At 36.7% G+C, this 22038-nt stretch overlaps 1 protein-coding gene across 1 annotated transcript in view; it reads left to right on the top strand.

Annotated features, from left to right (window-relative positions):
- The window catches only part of LOC111142132 (transmembrane and tetratricopeptide repeat containing 2), a 429660-nt gene that overhangs the window by 359004 nt on the left and 48618 nt on the right, over positions 1 to 22038 (top strand). Inside the window, exon 11 of the mRNA XM_022495112.1 lies at positions 11273 to 11336. Coding sequence (XP_022350820.1) covers positions 11273 to 11336 — 64 coding nt within the window. The remainder of the gene's footprint in view (positions 1 to 11272; positions 11337 to 22038) is intronic.

Raw genomic sequence — 22038 nt, 5'->3', positions numbered from 1 at the left:
TAAAATCTTTAAAAAAGTAAACTATAGCCAATCTCATGAACCTTCAATGCAAGGATAATTTTTAAAAAGACACCTTCATTTGCATGACAGACATAGGTGCTGTTATAGGGAGAGGGCTGTCTCTTCTTCACGAATAAAAAACTGTGCTTTTAGTCACAGTGAACCATTTACAAGGAAGGATATGCACAAGTTTCTACAGGCTAATGCATCTTAATCTTAATAGATACTTTCCTCAACAAGGTATTTGGCTACATATTAAATCAGTATCTGAAATTCAAGGTCTACCAATGAAAAGCCATTAAGATACAAAAAAGGTCCTTGTTGAATGTATCACTTCCAACTTTTTCTTAGTTACCATAGTGCTAGAAACCAGTGGAAAATTTTTGTTATACATTGGCAGTGTGGAAATCTTCAGGGTTTATTTTTCAGAACCTTCTTTCTAGTTTTCTGCAGTCTGCATTCCTCATTAATGTGCAGTCAATCAGCGCTTTCCTAATACTGATTGCCATTATGACCACAGCAGCCTGGCTATATCCTATTCCACTTGGTGGCAGCCCCCATGATTGTTTTCACTTAGTTTTTCTGTTTCTTGACTTTATTAAATTCAGGTATTTCTTGAGCACTTACTGTGCAAGTTGTACACCAACCTCTTTCCTTATTCACCAAGAGCATTGAGGACTTTGCTGAAAGGCGTGAGAAAAGTTACTTGTTTTGCCTTGAAAGCAACCTCATCAAAATCCTTAGCTGTCAAGATCTTGCTTATTTATTATTACATGTAATTTCCTCTGGGGATACCAAATTATTATAAATTGACTTTGATAGTCTTCCCTCAGAGCTCTCTTCTTTTGCAAGATACTTAGGATATAAAACTGACAGGGCTTGGTGAGGTAAAGAGTATGAGGGAAAGAATAGATGTCTCCCTGGTTGTGTCCAGATTAGCTGGATTAATGGCTACCCTCATATCCAAAATCAGCAATTTAGGAAATGTCATAGTTCAAGAAATGGTTTGAACATATACATTTGACTTCCCCATGCCTTGGCTAATTCCCAAAGAAATGACCCAAAGAATCTATCAATGAGGAAAAACTACTCATCACCAAAAAAAAAAAAAAAAAAAAAAAAAAGGTCATACCACCTAAATGAGACCAGACTGGAAGAGGCAAATTCCTGAGGCTAGCCACCAAGGGACAAATTTTTATCTTACTATGACCTTCAAAAGGCTTAAAATTTGAGAACTTTCTAACAGACCCATTTCAACTCTCAGTTGTGGATAATGATCTTTCTCTGTAGAATCAGCACATAGAAAGTTTGGAAATACTGGATTTCAAATTGGCAGTTCAGGTAAGAATGACAAATCAGGTATATCCAAGTAAGGAGCCCTCGTTTGTGCGGTGAGATTTAGTTAAAACCTAAGAGCCACTTAGAACATCTGTAATTCCTGTTACCAGCGTGATTCACAAGAACACTATGTGGTGTGTAAGTATCAGCGCTGTTCACCAAATATGTCGTCCCTTTACCTACAACACATGTAATAGGATTATACTTTTCTGCCTTCCTTCAAGTTGAAGAACTTCATGGTTCTTAGTTGGATTGTGGAATATGCATGAACATGACGTATGTCACTTTTTTTTTAAATTTTTAAAAAATTTTTTTATTTTTAAAGATTTTATTTATTTATTTGACAGACAGAGATCACAATTAGGCAGAGGGGCAGGCAGAGAGAGAGAGGAAAGCAGGTTCCCTGCTGAGCAGAGAGCCCAATGTGGGGCTCGATCCCAGGACCCTGGAATCATGACCCGAGTCAAAGGCAGAGGCTTTAACCCACTGAGCCACCCAGGCACCCCACGTATGTCACTTCTGAACCAAAGCTGTAAGAATCAGTACTTGTCCCCTTTTCTGACTTGAAAATTGTGAAAATAGATCCCGAGGTTACCAAATGGGGACAAACCTTCCTATTCTACCTGCCCTGAGTAAGGAAGTGAGAAATAAACCTTATTGTCCTGATTCACTGAGGTTTAGGGTATGTTTCTATTACAACAGTGTAACCTACCCTAACTCTGACACAGAATACATCTGGGAAAATGAAATAGGTATTTTGGAAGAGGACCGATATGACATTAGAAAAGATTCCTAAGAGATTAACAGGATTTCTGAGTTTATAGTTACAGTGGAGGCAGGGCACAATTGAGAGACTGAGAATTTAAATAGAAGTTATAGATCTCTTAGAATTCAGTGTAAAATACTAAAGACATCAAAATGATGACTGAAAGGATAAATGACTGGAGGATAAAATGAGAATATTGTATACACACTAATAATTACATATTGTTATTATAATTATATATAGTATACAGATATGTATATATGCATGTAAGTATATATGTAGTGGGTATATAGTATGTATATGTAGTTTTATTTGTATATCTGTAAATAAGTATATATAATTATATGCTGTATATGTGTATGTAGTTATATTTAGCGTTTATACATATATATAGTTTTACTTGGTTTTGTATAAATAAATGTTAGTATCAATAGGAAATTTCTGAAGGCAAGCATAGAACACATAAGCAGCTATCAACAAATAGTGGAAATTTCGAAGCTAGAATGAAGGCCTTCAATGATTGTATTGAAAGCAAAACTGCTGAAATAGCATCTGCTCCTAAACTTGTCTCCATGAATGGGTCACAATTTTTAGTTGTAAACTAAAGAATATGCTTTTGCCAGTTGAAGAAGGAACAGGATTTATGAAAGAGTGTTCTGCAGCCACACTTTCAGTCTTGGGCTTGAAAGCACTCTTTATAGTCAGAAATAATACCAGACCATCTATCTGGCTCTCCCTGGGAGTTAGCAGCTTCTAAAGGCCAAGCTCCGCCACCATCACCCACAAGGAACCAAGCAGAGTCGCATTCCTTGGATGATTCTCTTGGACCCTGCTGCCTCCCTCTTAGGCTTATCTCTGGCTTCCATTCCCTTGAGGTTGCATCCGATTGGTGGAACGTGAGTCATGTGCTGGAATCTCAGCTGCTATAAAGTTGGAAGAAGAGGGAATTTCTGGCTTGTGTTTTTCTTGGGAAGGTGGGATCCGCGTTGCAGCTAACTACTAAATGTATTTTTAGAGAGGGTGATCACAGATGTTGAGTGGTCTCTCATGATGAACATTAACTATATGTGCTGACATCGTTAGTACTTCAAATAAAATGGGAAAAGTACTGGATGCTTCCGGATGAGAGTATTATAAAAAAGAACATCAGTTATCATCAAAGGAAAATATCAAAGGAATTCAAAATGCTAGAACTCAATCGACTTTATAGCTATAGAATTTTAAGAAGAAAGTATTTAATCATTATTCTGTTAGGAGCATTTTGTACAGATGAATTTATTCAGTGGTCTCCTAGAACTAGAAGCTAGAAAGAGCAGAAAGATCCTTGATACCAGTAGGAATCTCAGAGTCACTAAAAACAAACCTTACCTGATTCATAGCATTCATGGGCTTTAGCAGGAAAAAAAATTTTTAATACACTTACAGACTAAGGGAAGAACAAAGGTCACATTTATTTAAGTATCTATCTGTCTGGTACTATTATTTTGCATTTCATATCTGTCCTCTCTTCATTATATCTGCATATATGTGATGTGGACAACAGTATTCCCATTTTATATATGAAGATACTGAGTTTTAAAGAGAGTCCATATCTCCCACCGTTGGTAAAGCTGGCATTTGAGTTTAGTGTATTCTGGCCAAGTATAATACTGTTTTCACTGTGTCACATTGGCTCCCTCATGTCTTTATAAGGTGACTACCCAGAGGCTGTGATTCTCGAATGTATTGTTGGAGAAAGGATTTATAGAGCGATAGGTTATCAAATGTGTAAAGCCTAAATAGTAAGATCCTTCCAATATTATTAAATTACCTCTTTATGATAAATTTTAGAAAATAGATTTACATTCATAGGAGGGAGAATGTGACATTTGTGTCTCAAAGGGATATTAAGTTTTTAGAATGGTACAGTGTCTGACAAAGGACACACTTATAGCTGAGCTAATTGTGAACTTATATGGTTTTTCCAGGACTAAGGGCCCAGGTTGTCATTGCTCCCTAAGGTAGTAAAGAAAGCAAAACTGGGGGCGCCTGGGTGGCTCAGTGGGTTAAAGCCTCTGCCTTCGGCTTAGGTCATGATCCCGGAGTCCTGGGATCGAGCCCCATATTGGGCTCTCTGCTCAGCAGGGGGCCTGCTTCCCCGCCCCCCCCACCTCTGTCTGCCTGCCTCTCTGTCAAATAAATAAATAAAATCTTAAAAAAAAAAAAAAAGAGGAAAGCAAAACTGTACTTCACCAACTTGTTCCCATTGCTGCCCTGACTTCTAGAAAGCAGAATGAACATATGGAAAAAAAAAATTTTTATCTTTAAGTTTCTGTGCTTGACACTTCTTATGTAATTAAATATATTAAAATCAAGAATTTAAATATACTAATTTCTTTATAAATTCCACTGGAAGTGACTTAAAATTTAAATTCTTAAGGGAAAAAGGAACCAAATCAGATTATTTCTCAAGGTAGATTGGGAGTGTACACACACACACACACGCCCAAGTTGGATATATATTTTTTTCCCCTAAGCTCTTTAGGACTTTCCTTTTTAATACTTAACAAAATTACCAAAAACTCCTCAAAAAGTCATTGGCTTGTTTAATTATAAATTGTCCGTTAGTTTCAAATTTTGGCCCAAAGGAGGCTTATTTCAACTAAGTTATAATGGGTTGTAAGGTCTTTAAAGCAAAGGGCAGTGATAGATGAGGTTAAAGGTGAGCGTGTTCCAACCCAGTGCCTCTCCAACAGTAATGTGTATGTGGATCACCTGGGGAACATGTTAAAATGCAAGTTCTGATTTAGTATGTTTGGGTGGTGCCTAAGGTTTTACACTTCTGATAAGTCCCAAGTGATACTTAGAGTGTGGGTTCTTGACTAGCCCTGCAAGCAAGTTCTATCTTGCCTCTCTTATTTCCACCCTCCCCAACTCTTTCTCCCACCCAAGCATTACCAGCTGAACATAAAGAGTTATTTACTGTATATGAACACTATAATCATTGACATTACCAATAAATATTTCCTCCCTTTCCATTTTCCCGGTACATTTCATCTGTTTAGATATAGGCTTAACCTGTCTTTAGCAGCCCTGAAAGATTGGAGGCTATGAAAGAATGAGCTCACACTCTCCTGGGGCATCAAGAAGTTTCTAGCTCAGAGGAATCTTTTGTGAAATTACACCATCAGCCTAGTGTTTTCCTCTGTTACTTCTACATTTTTGCTTTACCCCACCAACTTTTATGTTTAGAACTGAGATGGATACCAATAGATCATAAAGCTATTTTTGATGTATTGAGAGAGAGGTTTTCACTTAAGATGGCTTGGTGGTTATAAACAATATCTTCTAGGAGTTCCATTATAAAGATCTTTTCTACTTCATTGTTTTTATATATATGTGTGACTCTAGTTTTGCCCTTTTAAGATTTTCCACACATTTTTATGTCCTTGTTTATCTCAATTCTATGTCTATTCCTAGTATAATTTATCAATTAGAATTAAAATTTAGTGCTGCTTTGAGTAACTTAAGCTACACTTCAGTTTAGCTGTTAGCAAGAACCCAGGAAAACTCAGCTACTGTTCATTTTACTTTCATGATATAAGGACAGACAGTTTTCTAGTTAGAAAAAGAAGATGGAGGAGAAGGAAGAGAAGGAGAAGGAAGGAGGAGGAGGAGAAGGAGAAGGGAAGGGAGAGGAAGGAGTGGGGGAAAAGAAAGCCTATAAGTTATCTTAGAATAATTACTGACTTTAATAAAATATTATCTTTTATATGAGTCAAACAGTAGTTACTATCCATATGAAATATTTTTTTCATATGAAATAATTTTTAATTTAAAATTGACAATTTACAGCTATTAATAATTATAGTCTTCTAGCTGCAACTAGAGTTTTTATTTTTTATATTTTCAAGGAAGTAATTTTGAATTTAGCAACCTTAACTTTCACAGAATATGTACAAATATATGTAATTATAAATGATTCTCTTAATCACACTCCCCTCAAACATTTCATAGAGTGTATTAAGTTGTTACTTCACAATATCATTGATTCCCAAATTTCCTATATATATCTTTTCTTTTAAGAATTTAGGCCATAGGGGTACCTCGGTGGCTCAGTGGGTTAAAGCCTCTGCCTTCGGCTCAGGTCATGATCCCAGGGGCCTGGGATCGAGCCCCGCATCGGGCTCTCTGCTCAGCAGGGAGCCTGCTTCCTCCTCTCTCTCTGCCTGCCTCTCTGCCTACTTGTGATCTCTGTCTGTCAAATAAATAAATAAAATCTTAAAAAATAAATAAATAAAAAAGGAATTTGGGCCATAAACCTGTGTTCCAAAAGATACTTTTCTATTATAAAATAATGCCAGAGAGGGGAATTAGATATATGAAATATATTTCTGTATTTTTAACAGTTAAAAGTTTCATAGTCCCATGTGCAAAATGGAATTCTGTAGTAATCAGATAATAACATTTGTTTGTGACTTTCATTCCTGTTTTCACTCTAAGCACACCTTTTTTTGGATAGCATAAGTACTGAATTTAAAGACTTTCAGGGATGCCTGAGTTGCTCAGTCAGTTAAGCATCTGCCTTTGGCTCAGGTCCTGATTCCAGGGTCCTTGGATCGAGTCCTGCATCTGGCTCCTTGCTCAGCAGGTAACCTGCTTCTCCCTCTGCCTGCCATCCCCCCTGCTTGTGTGCTTTCTCTCTCTCTTTCTCTGACAAATAAATAAATAAAATCTTTTAAAAACATAAAATAAATAAAAAATGAAGACTTTTTAAAGGTAGCACAATTCAGTAATTTCTTCAGAATCCAAGGTTTACATCACAGTCTAGTTTATACTGGAGGCTGTTTCTACTTCTTTACCTTTCCTGGTCCTGAGAGGCCACAGAAGGGGTGAAGACAGGGAGGGCCCTATGTATATGACCAGCAGGAGTTGGCAATGAGATAGGAGCCCCCATCTGCATCTCCGGTTGATAAGTCTATCGTTGGTGTAGATGATATGGGACATAACTTTATGTTGACTCTTAAGGGTGGCATGTTAGATGGGAGTAGTCACCCATCTGGACCTAGTGTAGCTTCCTGGTATGAATAATTTTTATATCATTATCTCATTCCTAGCTTTGTAAAGTGTGTCTTGGTCAAAACACAAGGTTGTCTCCATCTGGCCTGGGAGATTTCTTGGCAGAGCCAACTGCTTTTCCCCTTTACCCACTTTCTGAGTCTTCTACTTGGACACATGGGAAACTTATGGTTGCCCTCCATACCTAATTGTGACTCTTCCCTAAAAACAGGAGATGGTGGGGGTAAGGAAGTGAGTATCCAGGACTCTTCTCACTTTCCCTCATTCCCTATTTCTTTGCCTTTCTTCTCAGTTCCTCCCCTTCACCCTTTTTGGGGTACAAGATGCAAACCACAATGGTGTATTTCATTCTATTCTTAAAACTATCGTCTTCTCGATTTAGTCTAGTGAAGGGCACTTTTATCAATATGGGGGATGGACATGGGCAGGAAGTAAAACCTGTTATTGCAAACATCCTCCATATTCTTCCCTTTACAGATCTCATCTCTTACACTTAAAGTGTGGCTTTTTTTTTTTTTTTCTTAGATTTCATTTATTTGAGAGAGAGAGAGGCAGGCAGAAAGAGAGGTGGAAGCAGGCTCCCTGCTGAGCAGAGAGCTGAATGCAGGGCTCAACCTCAGGACCCTGAGATCATCACCTGAGCCGAAGGCAGAGGCTTAACCCACTGAGCCACCCAGGTGCCCCTAAATTGTGGCTTTTAAACATTATAATCAAAAGGCATGTTTTCTTCCTTTCTTAGTATTTGATGTAGAAATTGTTGGGGTAAACTGCCGCTGAACAATGTATCCCATATCGTTTGACAGCATCTTAGTATATACAAAGATATCGGCACGATCCTGTGGTTCAGATACTTAGCTGTGGAGTCTGTGACCCAGATCTCTCATTTTCCAGCTATATAACCTTGGGGGAGTTGTCAACCTCTCTAAACCTCATTTTAACCATCTGTAAAATGGGAATAGTAATAGCACTTACTTCATGGTGTTGTTGGAACATGGAGTAATCAGTTCCTGGTATTTTGTAAGTGACACATAGGTAGAGGATTTAGAAGTTTTCTGTCCCAGAGAAGAGATAGTGAAGAAAGAAAGGATAGGGATATTCAGGAAAAATTATTCATCAGTTTCTCTAAATAAATTCTATCCTGATAGTTTTGGCAACCTGAGTCCTGCGGTCTGTGCTAACAATTCAGTGGTTGAGGTTCTTGACAATTCAAGAAGCCCTTAAGCAACTAGCAGAATATTGTTAATTTCCTTAGTTTTCAAATATTGATTAATGATTCCATCATCTTTGCAATAAAGATGTATTAAGCACTCCCATGATGCTTCTTGCAGGCGAGTATAAAATACAGCATACCCTGTAAAGTGGACATGGCCAGTCCATCATGAGTTTTCTCTCATCTAGAGAATAAAACAAGAATAGTAAATGAACATTCGGTGGGTAGAATTGACATACTCTTTCCCCTACTGTCCTAGAGTGAGAATTAATTTTCACAGTTATATGACAAATCTAATAAACTCTACTTTTTTTCTATTTTGTTAGAAATATCATCAATTCTACTTCTAGGTTAAGAAACTAAGCCTTCTAAACTAGATATTTCCCTTGGAAATTAAACCACTAAAGACAAAGAAGACTTTAAAAATGAACAACCATTTTGGGGGAGAGAACCTTTTTTTTTTTTTTTAGTTTTATTGATTATTATTTTAAAGGCATGTCATCTAGTGAATTCCTCAGTTTCTCTTTGATCCGTATCTACCTGATGAATTTGGGTGTCCATAAAGGTGAATACTAATGTTTGCTATGCTTTCCATGTTAGACATCTATTGGTTGATTTTGCTTCAAAGTAACTTAACTTCTTTGTAGTATTAAGTTACTCTAATTTCCTACCTCCCTGCCTTTTATTTTCCTCTGGAGAAAACCCTTCCAGGGCATGACCTAATGAATTCTGGTTCAAATTTCCAAATGAATTTGAACCAAAATGATTCTATAATTTGGTGGAGGGAACCTTCATTAAATACCCTAGCAAGGGAATTTTTACTGTTTCATACCAGACTAAAGTACTTTTCTTGACATATTGAAATTGAACTTCCAACATTTATGAGAATATAAATTGCAACAGCACGTTGTAACTGTCATGAGTCCAGTAGAGCCTTAGGTCAAGGATTTTTACTTTCTCTATAACCCCATTAAAAATAGCAGTGTTTCTAATTATTTTTCCTTTAAAAATTAGAAAAATATGTCCTGGTCTCCAGAGAGATGTTATCTTCAGTTATTCCTATTATTTATATGGTTGCATAGGATATGTCTTTATAGTTTTTATTTGCACTTGACCAAAGTGCAAATTCAATTTTATAGGCTAGTGAACCTCCTCTTTTAAAGCCTGAATGTGATTTTCTAATTGATAGAGTTAATTTTTGTTTCTCCTCTTTATTCCTGACTTCTCTGTCATCTTCTCACCTCAAAACTTCTTCCTTCCCCCGACTCCTGCCTGCCCTGTTTTGGTATTTATTTATTTTGTATTCAGGTATAATTACCATACAGTGTTATGTTAGTTTCTGGTGTATAATATAGCGGTTAAATATAATGATTAATCATTTCTGTACATTAGTGCTTTTCAAAATAAGTGTACTCTTAATCCCCTGTATCTATTTCACCTTTCCCCTACCCAGCTCCCCTCTGGCAACCACCAGTTTGTTCTCTAGAGGTATTTAAGCGTATGGGGGAGGGGTGGTCTCTGTTTCTTTGTTCGTTTGTTTCTTAAATTCCACAGGTGAGTTAAATCATATGGTATTTACCTTTCTCTCCCTGTCTTAGTATTATACCCTCTAGATCCATCCATGTTGTTGCCAATGGCAAGATCTCATCCTTTTTTATGGTTGAGTAACATTCACTGAATTCTGTCAGAAGCTTCTCAATATCACAGGTTCAAAAGAAAGTACTCCATTTCAACTTCAGACCCTAAGCCATTTACTATTATTGTTCACATTATAGGTGTGCTGTATGCATCATTGGAAGTTGAATTTGACTTATTTTATAGCATTTCCATACTCTGCAAATAGTCACCAGTTACAATACAACTCCAAGAACTTCCAGCCTTTATTACCTACCATCTTTGAGGGTTTTATGAAGCAGCATGGCATGATTGAAAAACATACTGTGTTTATGAAGGTTAATTAGCCAGGCTTCCTCAGGACCCTGAGATTTTATTTCTCCTGCTAACCAGTTGGCTAAACCTAGGAGTATCTCTTGAATTGCAAAAACAGACAATGCATAAACTTATTAAAATTCAGTGTGTATCTTATTTGTGTAAGTCAACAGCTTCACTCATCGTATTTCGTGTTAGTCAAGAGAAACTGGCTATTTCAAGGATGACAGAATTCACTAAAGGCCAGAGAATATAGCTTGAATCAGCAGGAAAAAAAGGTAGCCCCGGAACGGGGAAGAGACAGGACATGTGATAGCAATTGTTTTACAGAAAGAGTCTGACCAGGATATAGCCTATTATTTCCACCATTGTCAGTAAAGGTAGCCATCCTTTCATCTTTCTGTCTCTCATTCGGAAATGTAACTCTCAAGCAGGAACATAAAATGAGCTGAGGCTGTGTCATGGGTGCACCCTGGTGCAGAGAGCAAGGAGAGGAAGAATCTGGCCTTTTTTTTTTTCCCCCTGTAGGTTGCACACAATGGAAAGTTCACCACCTAAATTGGAAAGAAAATTGACTTGTAGATAGAGAATTTTTTGACATTTTATTCTTAAAAAGTAAGATTTCTCTGGGATATCCAGTTGAAGCTGGAGAATCCCAACCCTATGACATTATCTGGGTTAGCTTGGAAAATAAAAATAACATTTCTAATTCCCAAGACGTAAATTTAAACTGATAATAACTACTGAAAGGATTATGTTGAGATACTATTTGTAATGCCTTAAAGACAATACGTACATTGCATGCGTTCAATTTAATGTATTTTATCTGCTTTAGGCAACTTACAGTTTGATTGGTAGGACGGTAATATTTTTAAAAGTTACTATTATCTTGCTGCATAATGATTCTGGTTCACCTCTCTGAAATTTCAAAATAAATGATATAGTTTGATTTTTTTTTCCATCTTTAACAGACAGGCTAGCCTCAATGAAGCAGCCGAGAAGTATTATGAGCTGGCAGCCGGACTGAGACCTGATGTAAGTACCTTCCTAATGAGAAACGTTACTCAAAGGGATAGAGTCACAGCATGTGATAGCGTTAGACATAGAAACCTCATGATACTGGGGCTTCTTCTCTCTGATCGCTTCTTCTGAATACTTACTAAATGGATAATTCAACAATCCGATCTCCCAGTCTCAAGCTTCTTTTCTTTTTGCAGAGATACAAATTGCTGTTTTCTATCCTGTGTACAGTACCATACCATATGGTTTTATCATTTGAATACAGGTTTTAGCATTATCAAACACTTGGCATTTGGTTGCTTTTAAAATCAGTTCCCTGAAAGTGTTTTGTGCTGTGGTGTTAAATACCTAAGGATTTCCTAACATCATAAGCTTTTTTTGATCTTTATATACACTCGGACCTCGAGCTGTGCCTCTGCCTCTTGCACAGTCCTCATTTCTAATAACTATGCTTTTCAACTTTATCAAGTATGTTTTTATTAGAATTTTTCCCTGGGTAGTCACACTTCCATAAAGTGGGATGGATATAAATTAGATCATTACTATTGAAATGGAGGAACCATTTATGAGAAAATAAGAACCAGTTTTATATCTGTCTTCTAAGCATTTTTTTATTTGCCGTGCACCACTGACCTCCAGTGCGCTGCTTTCATTCTCGTGCACACGGCCTGGCATCACCCTCCAATGCTAAAGCCTTCTCCCCTTCCTCTCTAGGTCTTGACTGTCTGTTGAGAAATGTAATTTTGAAACAGTAATGAAAGTGCACGTGTGATATGACTACAGATAGTGGGATAAGTCTCATTTCTATACAGTAGCTCATCCGTTGGGCAAACATCTATAGAGTGCCTGCTTTGCCATAGGATACAGAGATTTCATTCCCTAGAAGACCACATAATGGAGCGGAGAACACTGAAGATGATCAGCTGGTTCAAATACAGTGTGGCAATTGCTACACAGAGGTACATACAGCCCTGTAGGAGCACAAAAGAGGAGAATTAATGCACCCTGAATGCAACCCCCAGGGGGAGTTTTTTTTTTTTTTTTTAAGCAAATACAACCACATGTAACCTTAGCCCTGAATGTCGATGTCCCCAGTTTCATTAATTATGCGGTACTTCAAGAATTGGTAAGCTGTTTGAAACAGAAGAAAATAACTTAATAGTTATAATGGTAAGAACAATAACAGCTAAAATTTATTGAACACACTGATTAAGCGTCAGACACTGTGCTAAGTACTTCATGGGAATTCCCTCATTCATTTCTCACAACAACCCACAGATATTTCTGTGGTCCCCATTCTGCCCAAGCCCAGAGAAATTAATAACTCACTCAGTATCGCAGTTGATAAGTGGGATCACATTGTAACCCAGGCCACTCGGTGCATAACAGAAAGCTTGATGGGGAAATGCAGTATATCGAAGGAAATGCAAGCCAGAAGATTAGGAAATGAAAATAGTAATGGTCCTCTCATTTTTGTATTCAGTAAATATGTACTGAGTACCTGTTAAATGCCAAGGACCATTCCAGGCACTGGATATGCAGAAGTGCACAAAATTGACCAGAGTCCCTGCCCGTTAGGAACTGACAGTCTGGTCTGAGAAGATGAAGTAGAAAAATAAGTAAAACATATATGGTATCAGACAGTAATAAGTGCTTTGTGGATAAACAGATCAGGAAAAGGGAATTAGGAGACGCAGGGGGAGACATAGGAGGCATTAGGAGGTGTAGCTTTGTAAATGCCTGAGGTGACCATCTTTGTATAGTGTTTATAGTGATTGAATATGAGATCTTTAATTTTTTTGAAAGATTACTTATTTTAGAGAGAAAGCGTGCATGTGCACACATGTGGAGGCAGGGGGAGGCCAGAAGGAGAGGGACAGGAAGACAGAGAAGTGGACTCCAAGCTGAGCACGAAGCCCAATTTGGGGCTTGATCTCAAGACGCTGAGATCATTACCTGAGCTGAAACCAAGAGTTGGACACTAAAAGGAATGAGCTACCCAAGCGCCCTGAGATCTTTATTATATAGATTCATTCATTGAAGGCAAGAATCAGAGTTTTTTTCCCTTTCTTTTTTTTTCCCCTTCACACTGATTAATATAATGCTTATAATACACATAATAAGTACAATGTTAAGTTCAACTGTTAGTCATTGAGTATCAGTCACTTAAGTGTCATTTTTTTTTGTTAAGTAGTTGATCAGATGGTCTTCTTCAGCACATTATAATGGATTAGTGAGAAAAGAGCTAGCTGAGCAATCTGACTTGACCTAAAAAAAAAAAAAAATGAAAAAGACACTGAGATGTCCTAGATTTAAGCCAGACTCATGAGATTGTTTATTTTAAATGGCTGGCCAAATCATAAAATCAATATTTAATCTCCCAACTTAATGCCACTTTTTCTGAAACCCCTCAAATTTCTTCATAAACATTCTGCAACCTGTTTTTGAAAAATGCATTTATTCAAATACTACTTCCTTTATCTAGTAACAATAAATTAAGTATTTTATGGATTGGATAGAATAGGAAGATCAAACTTAACAGAAAGTAAATGATGTTACAGTTATGGGTTAAGAAATGGGGTCTTTCCCTAATCTGTTTTATGAATTGGGTTTTGGTTCTCCGTATGTTATCTAGATAAGTAGGATGCCACCATGGCAAGACTCATAAAGACATTGGCAATAATAGAAGGTTGTGTTCTGAACCAAGGAGACCTCTTTAAACAATAGTCCATGTAACAATTTATTAGAGGTTAGCATCCAGTCCAAATTAAAGCATCCATCTAACATTTGTCTTGATCATAACTGTTCTTCCTTTTGTCCTAAGAACATTCTGTGTTATTTCCGTGCTTTCATAGAATAAATTTCAGTTCCCTGCTTGCAAAAGAACCTAGTAAACAGACTTCCTTTCTCCTTCTTTATTTCAGTAGTTACACTGTTTTTTCTACTTTTCTTGTCTATTATTTTTCAAAAGGCATTTTATTCTGTTATTTGAATGTCCAACTATGACAATCAGGAGCTCTGTGTGGGGGACCTGTGGGTGTTATAGCAATGTTCATGTCAGATCATGACTCTCCAAAGTAAAATTTGTGGCTATAATCCTGTGTACTACCACTTAATTATCATCGTATTGAAAACATTGTTATTTGTGGAATATATTACTCTCTTAATAAAATACCTATTCCGTTTCTTCAGTACGTCCCATGATTAATTTCTTCATTTCTTTCTATTCTACAAAAGCCATATTTTTTCATACAGTTTGCTTTAAAATTGCTAATGGACTTCTTGGAATATTTTAAGTACAAAAGAATTCTACTGATCAAATGCTAAAGTAATCAAAGTCTAAATTAGCAAGCACATGTAATTTTCACCGTTAGATTATGATATTGTCTCTTCATCAGAGATATTTAATAAATTGTCATTTACTCAAGCATACAGTTAGAGAAAAATGTTTATTGCTAAAATGGCACCATTACATTTTTTAATCCTATTTGGTTGATTTTTTGGTGAGTAGGAGGGAATAATCTAACATTAAACCTCATACTACACTAAAACATTTTTATAATGGAAAGACTCTTAACCAAAATTGCTATTTTTAAGTTTTTCACTTTTAGTTTTTCATTTGTATAAATAAAACTGATTTCTCTCAGGAGGTTACTTTAAAAAGATAACACTCTGTCTTCTTTCTCACTTACGCACATCAAAAAATGCTGACTCCTGAGGACTAGAGGGAACATTTAAATGAAACAGTTTTTTCCTCCTTTGGGAATTAAGCCAAATTCTGCATTAACTTATGGATTTTTAATTTTTTTTCTAATGTGAAGAACGGGAAATTTGCATAATACAAAGTCACCCAAGACTTGTGTTTGGCTTTTAGTGAACTCTAGAAGTTAGAAAGGGGTAATTACTAATGATCAGGTCTATATATCTTGTATTTTTCTAGATGTAATTGTTTTTAGTCTGATTTCATTTTTTTTTTTTATCAAATTCCAGTGTTGTGTAAGACTCTATGCCAAGTGCAGTGGCTTCAAAGTGGATTTCAAAGTTCTGAAAAATTCACCTTGACCTTGAGAAATTGTACTATCTAATATGGAGAGGCAATGCAGGAGAGAATGCATGGATCCAAATCCTCACACTTTAGGGCAGTAAATAATACTATATAATAAGTACTTTGTGACTGATACAAGTTAGTGCTAGAAAAGTGTACAGGAGAGAGAAATTCCTTTCAGTTGGATTGATCCTAGAAAGCTTTGAGTCAGAGTAGGAAAGTTAGATAGTCATGAAATGATAGACTATTTGTAGGCAAAGATTTTAGCAGGAGGAGGAGAAAAAAGAGAATTCTGGCAGGTTGAGACCTATGCATGATTAAGGGCATGGAGCTGAGAAAACATGAACTAGGCATGAGAAATAGTAAGCAGACACATATAGCTTATATTGTCCGGGGTTAGGGGCAGAGAGGACTACTGGGGGAAAATAGAACAGGAAATGAAGATAAAACCAGAAGAAAGGCATTGGATGCCATGTGAAGAATTAGAAGTTTGTATTCCAGAATTATGTTGAACAGCATGACATAATGAAAGTGATAATTTTGAATGGCCATTCATATTATGAAATGAAGAATGTGGGTTGGATTTGGGAAAGTAGAGTTGGAAGGTGCCACCTTGGGAAAACCAAATAAAAAGTTATTATAATATTTTTAAGCAGGAGTTATAATCTAAAAGAAGTACAGAAACAAATTGCAATGAAAAAGAATATGCAGAGGAAATAAGATTATTTGATGGGATACAAATAGGGAAACTAGTTGGCCCGATGAATGTTCTAAAATTCTGAGTATAGGGTGGCTCAGTGGGTTAAAGCCTCTGCCTTCGGCTCAGGTCATGATCTTGGGGTCCTCGGATCGAGCCCCGCATCGGGCTCTTTGCTCAGTGGGGAGCCTGCTTCCTCTCTCTCTCTGCCTGCCTCTCTGCCTGCTTGTGATCTCTGTCTGTCAAATAAATAAATAAAAATCTTTAAAAAAAATAAAATAAAAATCTGAGTTTAGGTAACTTGGAAAAAGAAAAACCCTAAACAGAAACAGGGAAGTCAGAGGAGTGTATTTATTTCAAGGAAAAAAAAAAATGTTAAGTTTGGACCAAGCAGATTCTGAGAGAGAGACAGGATATTATAATTGTCCATGGGACATTCCTATCAAGTAGGCAGTTGAGGGAGGCCAGAGCTAAGAATAGAGATGTGGGAGTTATTTGCAAAAAGGAGACACTGCCAAAGGAGTGGTTAAGATGACCAGGGAGAGATGTACAGAAGTAGAGAAGGGAGATGATTTCAAACCCCTGGGAATCTCTACATTTGGAATGTAGGATATGAGACAATGATAGAACATAGAAATCAGTGTTAATGAGCAAGTCTCACTTCTGCTAAAGGCAAAGGAAAATAAAGACTGAGAATTTTTGCTGACTTCAGAGAATAAGATGCCCTTGACTACCTATACCTAGTACAGCTTTGTGCAGGTGACGTGGGCGGAAGTTGGTAATGGGTTAGGGAAATGGAGAACTGGCAACAGAGAGTGTCAAATGATTCTGTAAGTTTGAAGATAAATGAAAGAGACAGGGTAATAGGAAAGAAGCATTAAATGTATATTTATCAAATATTAGAGGTAGGTGTTAAGAGATGTGCATGTTTCTAAATATGAGATGAAGAATGTGTCCAAGTAGAGGAGAGAGTAAAAACATACCGAAGATCTTCAAAGATCATTTTCTCCATAGGGACTGAAGAACAGAAAGTAGACTGAAGATATAAAGGGGGGAAAATTAGAAATAGAGGGGCATAAGCTGAGGTAGTAAATTACTACTATCACAGTTACTTATCTGCTAATGCTGTGGGAAGAGGAGAGAATTTGAGGTCAAAGACCTGTGAACAGCTGTTGTGCTGAGGTGCACAGATCATAATTGACATAGGTATGGCATATCTATATGAGATAAATGCCAATAGAAGTACAGTTTTGTAAGATATGTCATTAAGCCATTTGTCATTTTGTGATAATTTTTTTTACTTACTTATTTTATTTATTTATTTTTTTAAAGTAGGCTTCTTTCCCAGTGTGGAACCCAACACAAAATTTAAATAAAATGAGAAAAAAATGCACCTGAGCTGAGGGGAGGGTATGTGCTATGGTGAGTGCTGTGAATTGTGTAAGACTGAAGACTCACAGACCTGTACCCGTAAAGCAACAAATAATACGTTATGTGTTAATTTAAAAAAAAAGGAGAGAGAGAGAGAGAGTCGGATGCCCAACTGGCTGAGCCCCCCAGGGGCCCCCTTTTGTGATAATTTTAAATGAAGTTCTGAAATCACCAACAGATTAGTTCTCGTTTTGAACCAACTTCTCTGACTTTTGTGTCAGATGTTACAGTCAGAGATTTAAATCTCTAAGATGTATAGTATTTTATAAATGTTCTATCATGTGCCATTATTACATATGAAATAAAGGGAAATCTGTTTCAAGGATCAGATTATCCAGTAGGAAATTACATATGTACATTATACCTTTCCTAGGCACTTAGAGCATAAATTATTTTAAAGTGTTATTATAAAATTAAAGCCAGTGTTATCCATTTGGGCTCTTCAGCAATGATTTTATGTCAAAGATAAAATGAGAAATATGGGATTCAAAGAAATGAGTTTCTATGTAAGAGTTGCAGCTGTGTTATGAGATAATCAACATTTTTATAATGTATTACTTTCAATGTGGACTACCCTTTTTATGAAAAATGTGGTGGGGTGGGAGGGAGAGTGAGAGGAGATGGCTGTTCATTGGAAATAACCACTAAGGCTGGGATTGGGTGGTGGTGGTGGGGGGTGCACAGTTACGAATTAATCATTTGGGCAGTATTGATGGAAGGGATAGAAAATATTTTGAAAATAGCTATTTACTGATGGGAAAGATATTCTTCCACCCTAACTAGAACAAGAGACCATGAAATTAAGTTAAACAGGACAGATTCAAATTTGACCATGTAAGAGATTTTTGGTGGGGAAATTACTGAGATTGTCCTTTCGTTGGGGGAAAAAAAGGGGGGGGACTGTTAATAATAATTTGTCTGGGAATCAGTTAAACCACATTTCTGCTTGTAAATGGAGGAAGAACCATATGGCCTATTCCAAAAGTTTCCACAAGCCTCTGTGATGTGGGAAAATTATATACTATGTGTCTTTTGACTTTCAGACATTAATAATATGTGGATCCCAGAATCACCAGACTGACTGCATGAGTAAAATGTTGCTTTCACATTGCACATATATTTCCCACTCTCGCTAGTGATTTCAGTTTCAAATACATCTACATTTTACAGTGAGAAAATGGAATGAGGGAAGTTGACAAACCCAGAATAAACTGGTTTCAATCAAGAGAAAAGTTGCCATTAGTTTTCCCCCACGTTTTACCTGGTTTTATTAAATGGGCCCAGAGATACCATCGAAATGAGACTTGTTTATTCACAGGTATGTAATTAAGTCAACAAACACTCATTCTACTTCAGTTCATAAACAACCTTCATCACATTGATATGTATATTTATGCACACATCAGGAGAAATAAGATATCTAATTCTTGTCTAATTTCACCAAGATAGATGCTCGCTTCCCTGATAGCTTCATTTACGCCAAGATCAGTTTTTGTCCTGTCCCACCTGTGTCTGTCTTCAAAGTCCTTTCCACTGTAGATCTTCTTCCCCATTTGGATGGTGTTCTTTCATCTAACAAGTTACAAAGTCTAGTTTGGGGTACCTTTACCTCTCTCTGCTTACGTTGTAGTGTGTTTTGTATTGTACTTCCATTTTGAAAATGTAAGATAAACCAGAAAAAAAAAATGTATTTCGGAAGTGGTTGCTAATTTTTTTTTCTGTTTATTATCTTGTATAAGTCTCCATGCTTAGAAGATAAAGATGATTATTAGAATGCACTTGTTTACTAACTGTTGGTGTGGGATAGATTTCGCCTAGCCTGGGATCATATAGTTGGCCTAAACTAAGCTGTATTTACAATTTTTCCATACTTGGGGCATTGTTATTCATCACAGTCCACATGCAATCATCCTTAAACATTAGTTTTTGAATGTGTGTATATGCACTCTGTGTGTGTTTCAGAATCAACCAGAAAAGGATGGGTTGGGGAGGAGGTGTGAGGCACAGGCAGGAACATAAGGGGCTCTTGGCTATAAAGAAAATCAGCTTGAGTACTTTAGGTTGGGGAACATCAAAACCTCTGGGAAATTCACTTAATTATGTTCTCTGATTCCAAGCATGTTTATTTTTACTCACATTTCTTTGTGGGGGTATCCTTTGCATGGATTTATAACTATAATTGTTTGAATTGTGGGACCACACACTAAAACTGTATTTAGTTCCTACTCCAGAGTAACTGGATTCTTGGTGTTTTCTGGGAAAACTCAGCTAATCTAACCACAGTGGTCCACAATGCTACCTGGGAGTATCAACTGGGGGGACTGGGAGGTGCCACCATCCGAAGGATGTGCCCTTCCCCCACCCCAGTCATCACATTCTTCATAATCCCCTTCGGTTATTTCGACAGCTGGTTTCCTCCATTTCTATTATCCTTATAGGCATCTATGTTTCTGATCTTGGCTGATCTCATGGGGCTATGTTTTTCTAAATATATACTGAAACATTAACCAAAAGCTATGTTTGTGTATGAATCTTTACTCCCTCCCTCTTCTAATTTTCCCGTAACATCTCACCACCTTTTTTTGGTTTCCTTGTTTTCTCCTCTACTCCTAACTGCTCGATATCTATCAGAACTTTTGCATATTTATATCTGCAGATTAAATTATATTTGATCATAAAGACAAGTAAAAGTTGGGCAGATCCTGAAAAATTAGTAAATTGGTAGATTAATTTCTTATGAAAGTCCTATGTCCTTGTTAAAGAAAATTGATTATTGATACTTTTTTTAAAAGGTAAGCAAGACTTTATTCACGATGATTAGTCACAATGTGGGGAGAGGTGGGGTGTCACCTCAAAGACAGTAAAAACACTGGGGATTTATAGCCAACAAGTGTGGGGGATGAAGAACTTGTTCAGAGAGCAGGGGTGGAGAGATTCTCACTAAGTGAACTTAGCAGGATTTTTGCTATAGCTGGGCTAGGCAGGCCTCAGAGAAGACCCAAGGACCAGGCCTAGTCAAAAAGAGGGCTCAGAGGACCCTGTCTCTCTTTGGTCAAGGAGAGATGTTTTCATCCTGGATGACATTATTCTCCCAGACCGAGCTATTATAAGTGCTAAATTTCCTATCACTGGATAATATCAGAATCAAGAGTTTTTCTTTATCACTTGAGAAGAATTTATTTAAATATGTGTAACATAATCTTTGCTAACAAGGAGTAGAATATAGGGCTGAACAGAGTGACATTTTTAAGAGGGGGGATAATGTGTGTGCTACACAATTTTTCAGTCTTTGTCTTATAATCATCTGTTATTTCCTTGAGAATGGCTACTGTGATACTCAGGAGTTTTAGAAATGACCCTGGACCTACATTATGGTTACATCAAAAATGAAAACTGCAGAGAATTCAGTTTCTTAAGAACAGGAGATTTATATTTGACCAACTCTCTCATCATTCCTGTTTGGTTTTCATCTCCTTTTTTTTTTTGTTTGTTTTCACTTTCTTAAATGGTTTCCACTGAAATAAAGCTCAGAAATGCAGCTTTACAATGTGTGCAAATATTTTCTTTTTTGAAGAATAAATGGGAAGTTATAGAGGGCAAATGTGGTGTCATGAGAGCTCTGTGATAAGAGAGTTGGATATGGTTACACAATGATTAAATTGGTTTCACCTGAAAAGTAGTTTAGGAATTTAGAAATGCTGAATTTTAAAAATAAGCAATTTTGAAAAAAATTTATTAAAATGATTTACCAAATAATATATACGAGATACTTCTAACAATTCATGACCCCCCCAAAAAATTAAGTGCTTAAATTACATGCAGAAATAATCAACTGTGTTTTTGAAAGTGTGATATGACAGATTTCAACAAGTTCAAGAATGGATGTTAAACATTATCACTATCTCTATCCATCACTTTTTTTTTTTTTCTTATTGCTCAATCTAAGGTACTCTATCCTTATCTACTTACGTATTTGATCAAAGAAGAGACAGCTGAATCTTCCTCATGGAATCTATTCTTATACCAACTTATTTCTTGATTCCACTTGTAATTTTCATTGGTTGTATATATAAGAATACTGATAAAACCCACTAAAACAAACACCTAAAAATCCTCAACATATATTACAGTTTCCTGTGTGACAAATTCTTTCTCTTGAATATATAGTACATTTTCCATTATAGTACCAGAAACCAATAATTGTTTTCTCTTTTTTCTTAACAAGTTTCAACTGTCTTTTCCCAAAGGGTTATACTGTATGCTAAATTTTTGTAATCAAAAGGGTTTTTTTTTTTAAAGATTTTTTTTAAAAAATTTATTCGTTTAGAGAAAGAGAGACAGCCTGAGTAGGGGAAGGAGTAGACAGACAATCTCAAGCAGACCCAACACAGGGCTTGATCTCAGGACCCTGAGGTCATGACCTGAGCTGAAACCAAGAGTCTGATGCTTAACTGACAGCACCGCCCAGGAGCCCCTAATCATGGGTTTCTTCTTATTTCATTGGCTCTACTTTCGCTGGTAACCACAGCTGTGCTATCAAACTA

This window comes from Enhydra lutris, unplaced genomic scaffold, assembly GCF_002288905.1.
Source record: "Enhydra lutris kenyoni isolate GAN:26980312 unplaced genomic scaffold, ASM228890v2 scaffoldscaffold7, whole genome shotgun sequence".
In the NCBI taxonomy this organism is placed as follows: Eukaryota; Metazoa; Chordata; class Mammalia; order Carnivora; family Mustelidae; genus Enhydra; species Enhydra lutris.
Note: the sequence above shows the minus strand (reverse complement) of the source record. Positions and strands in the feature narration are given on the sequence as shown.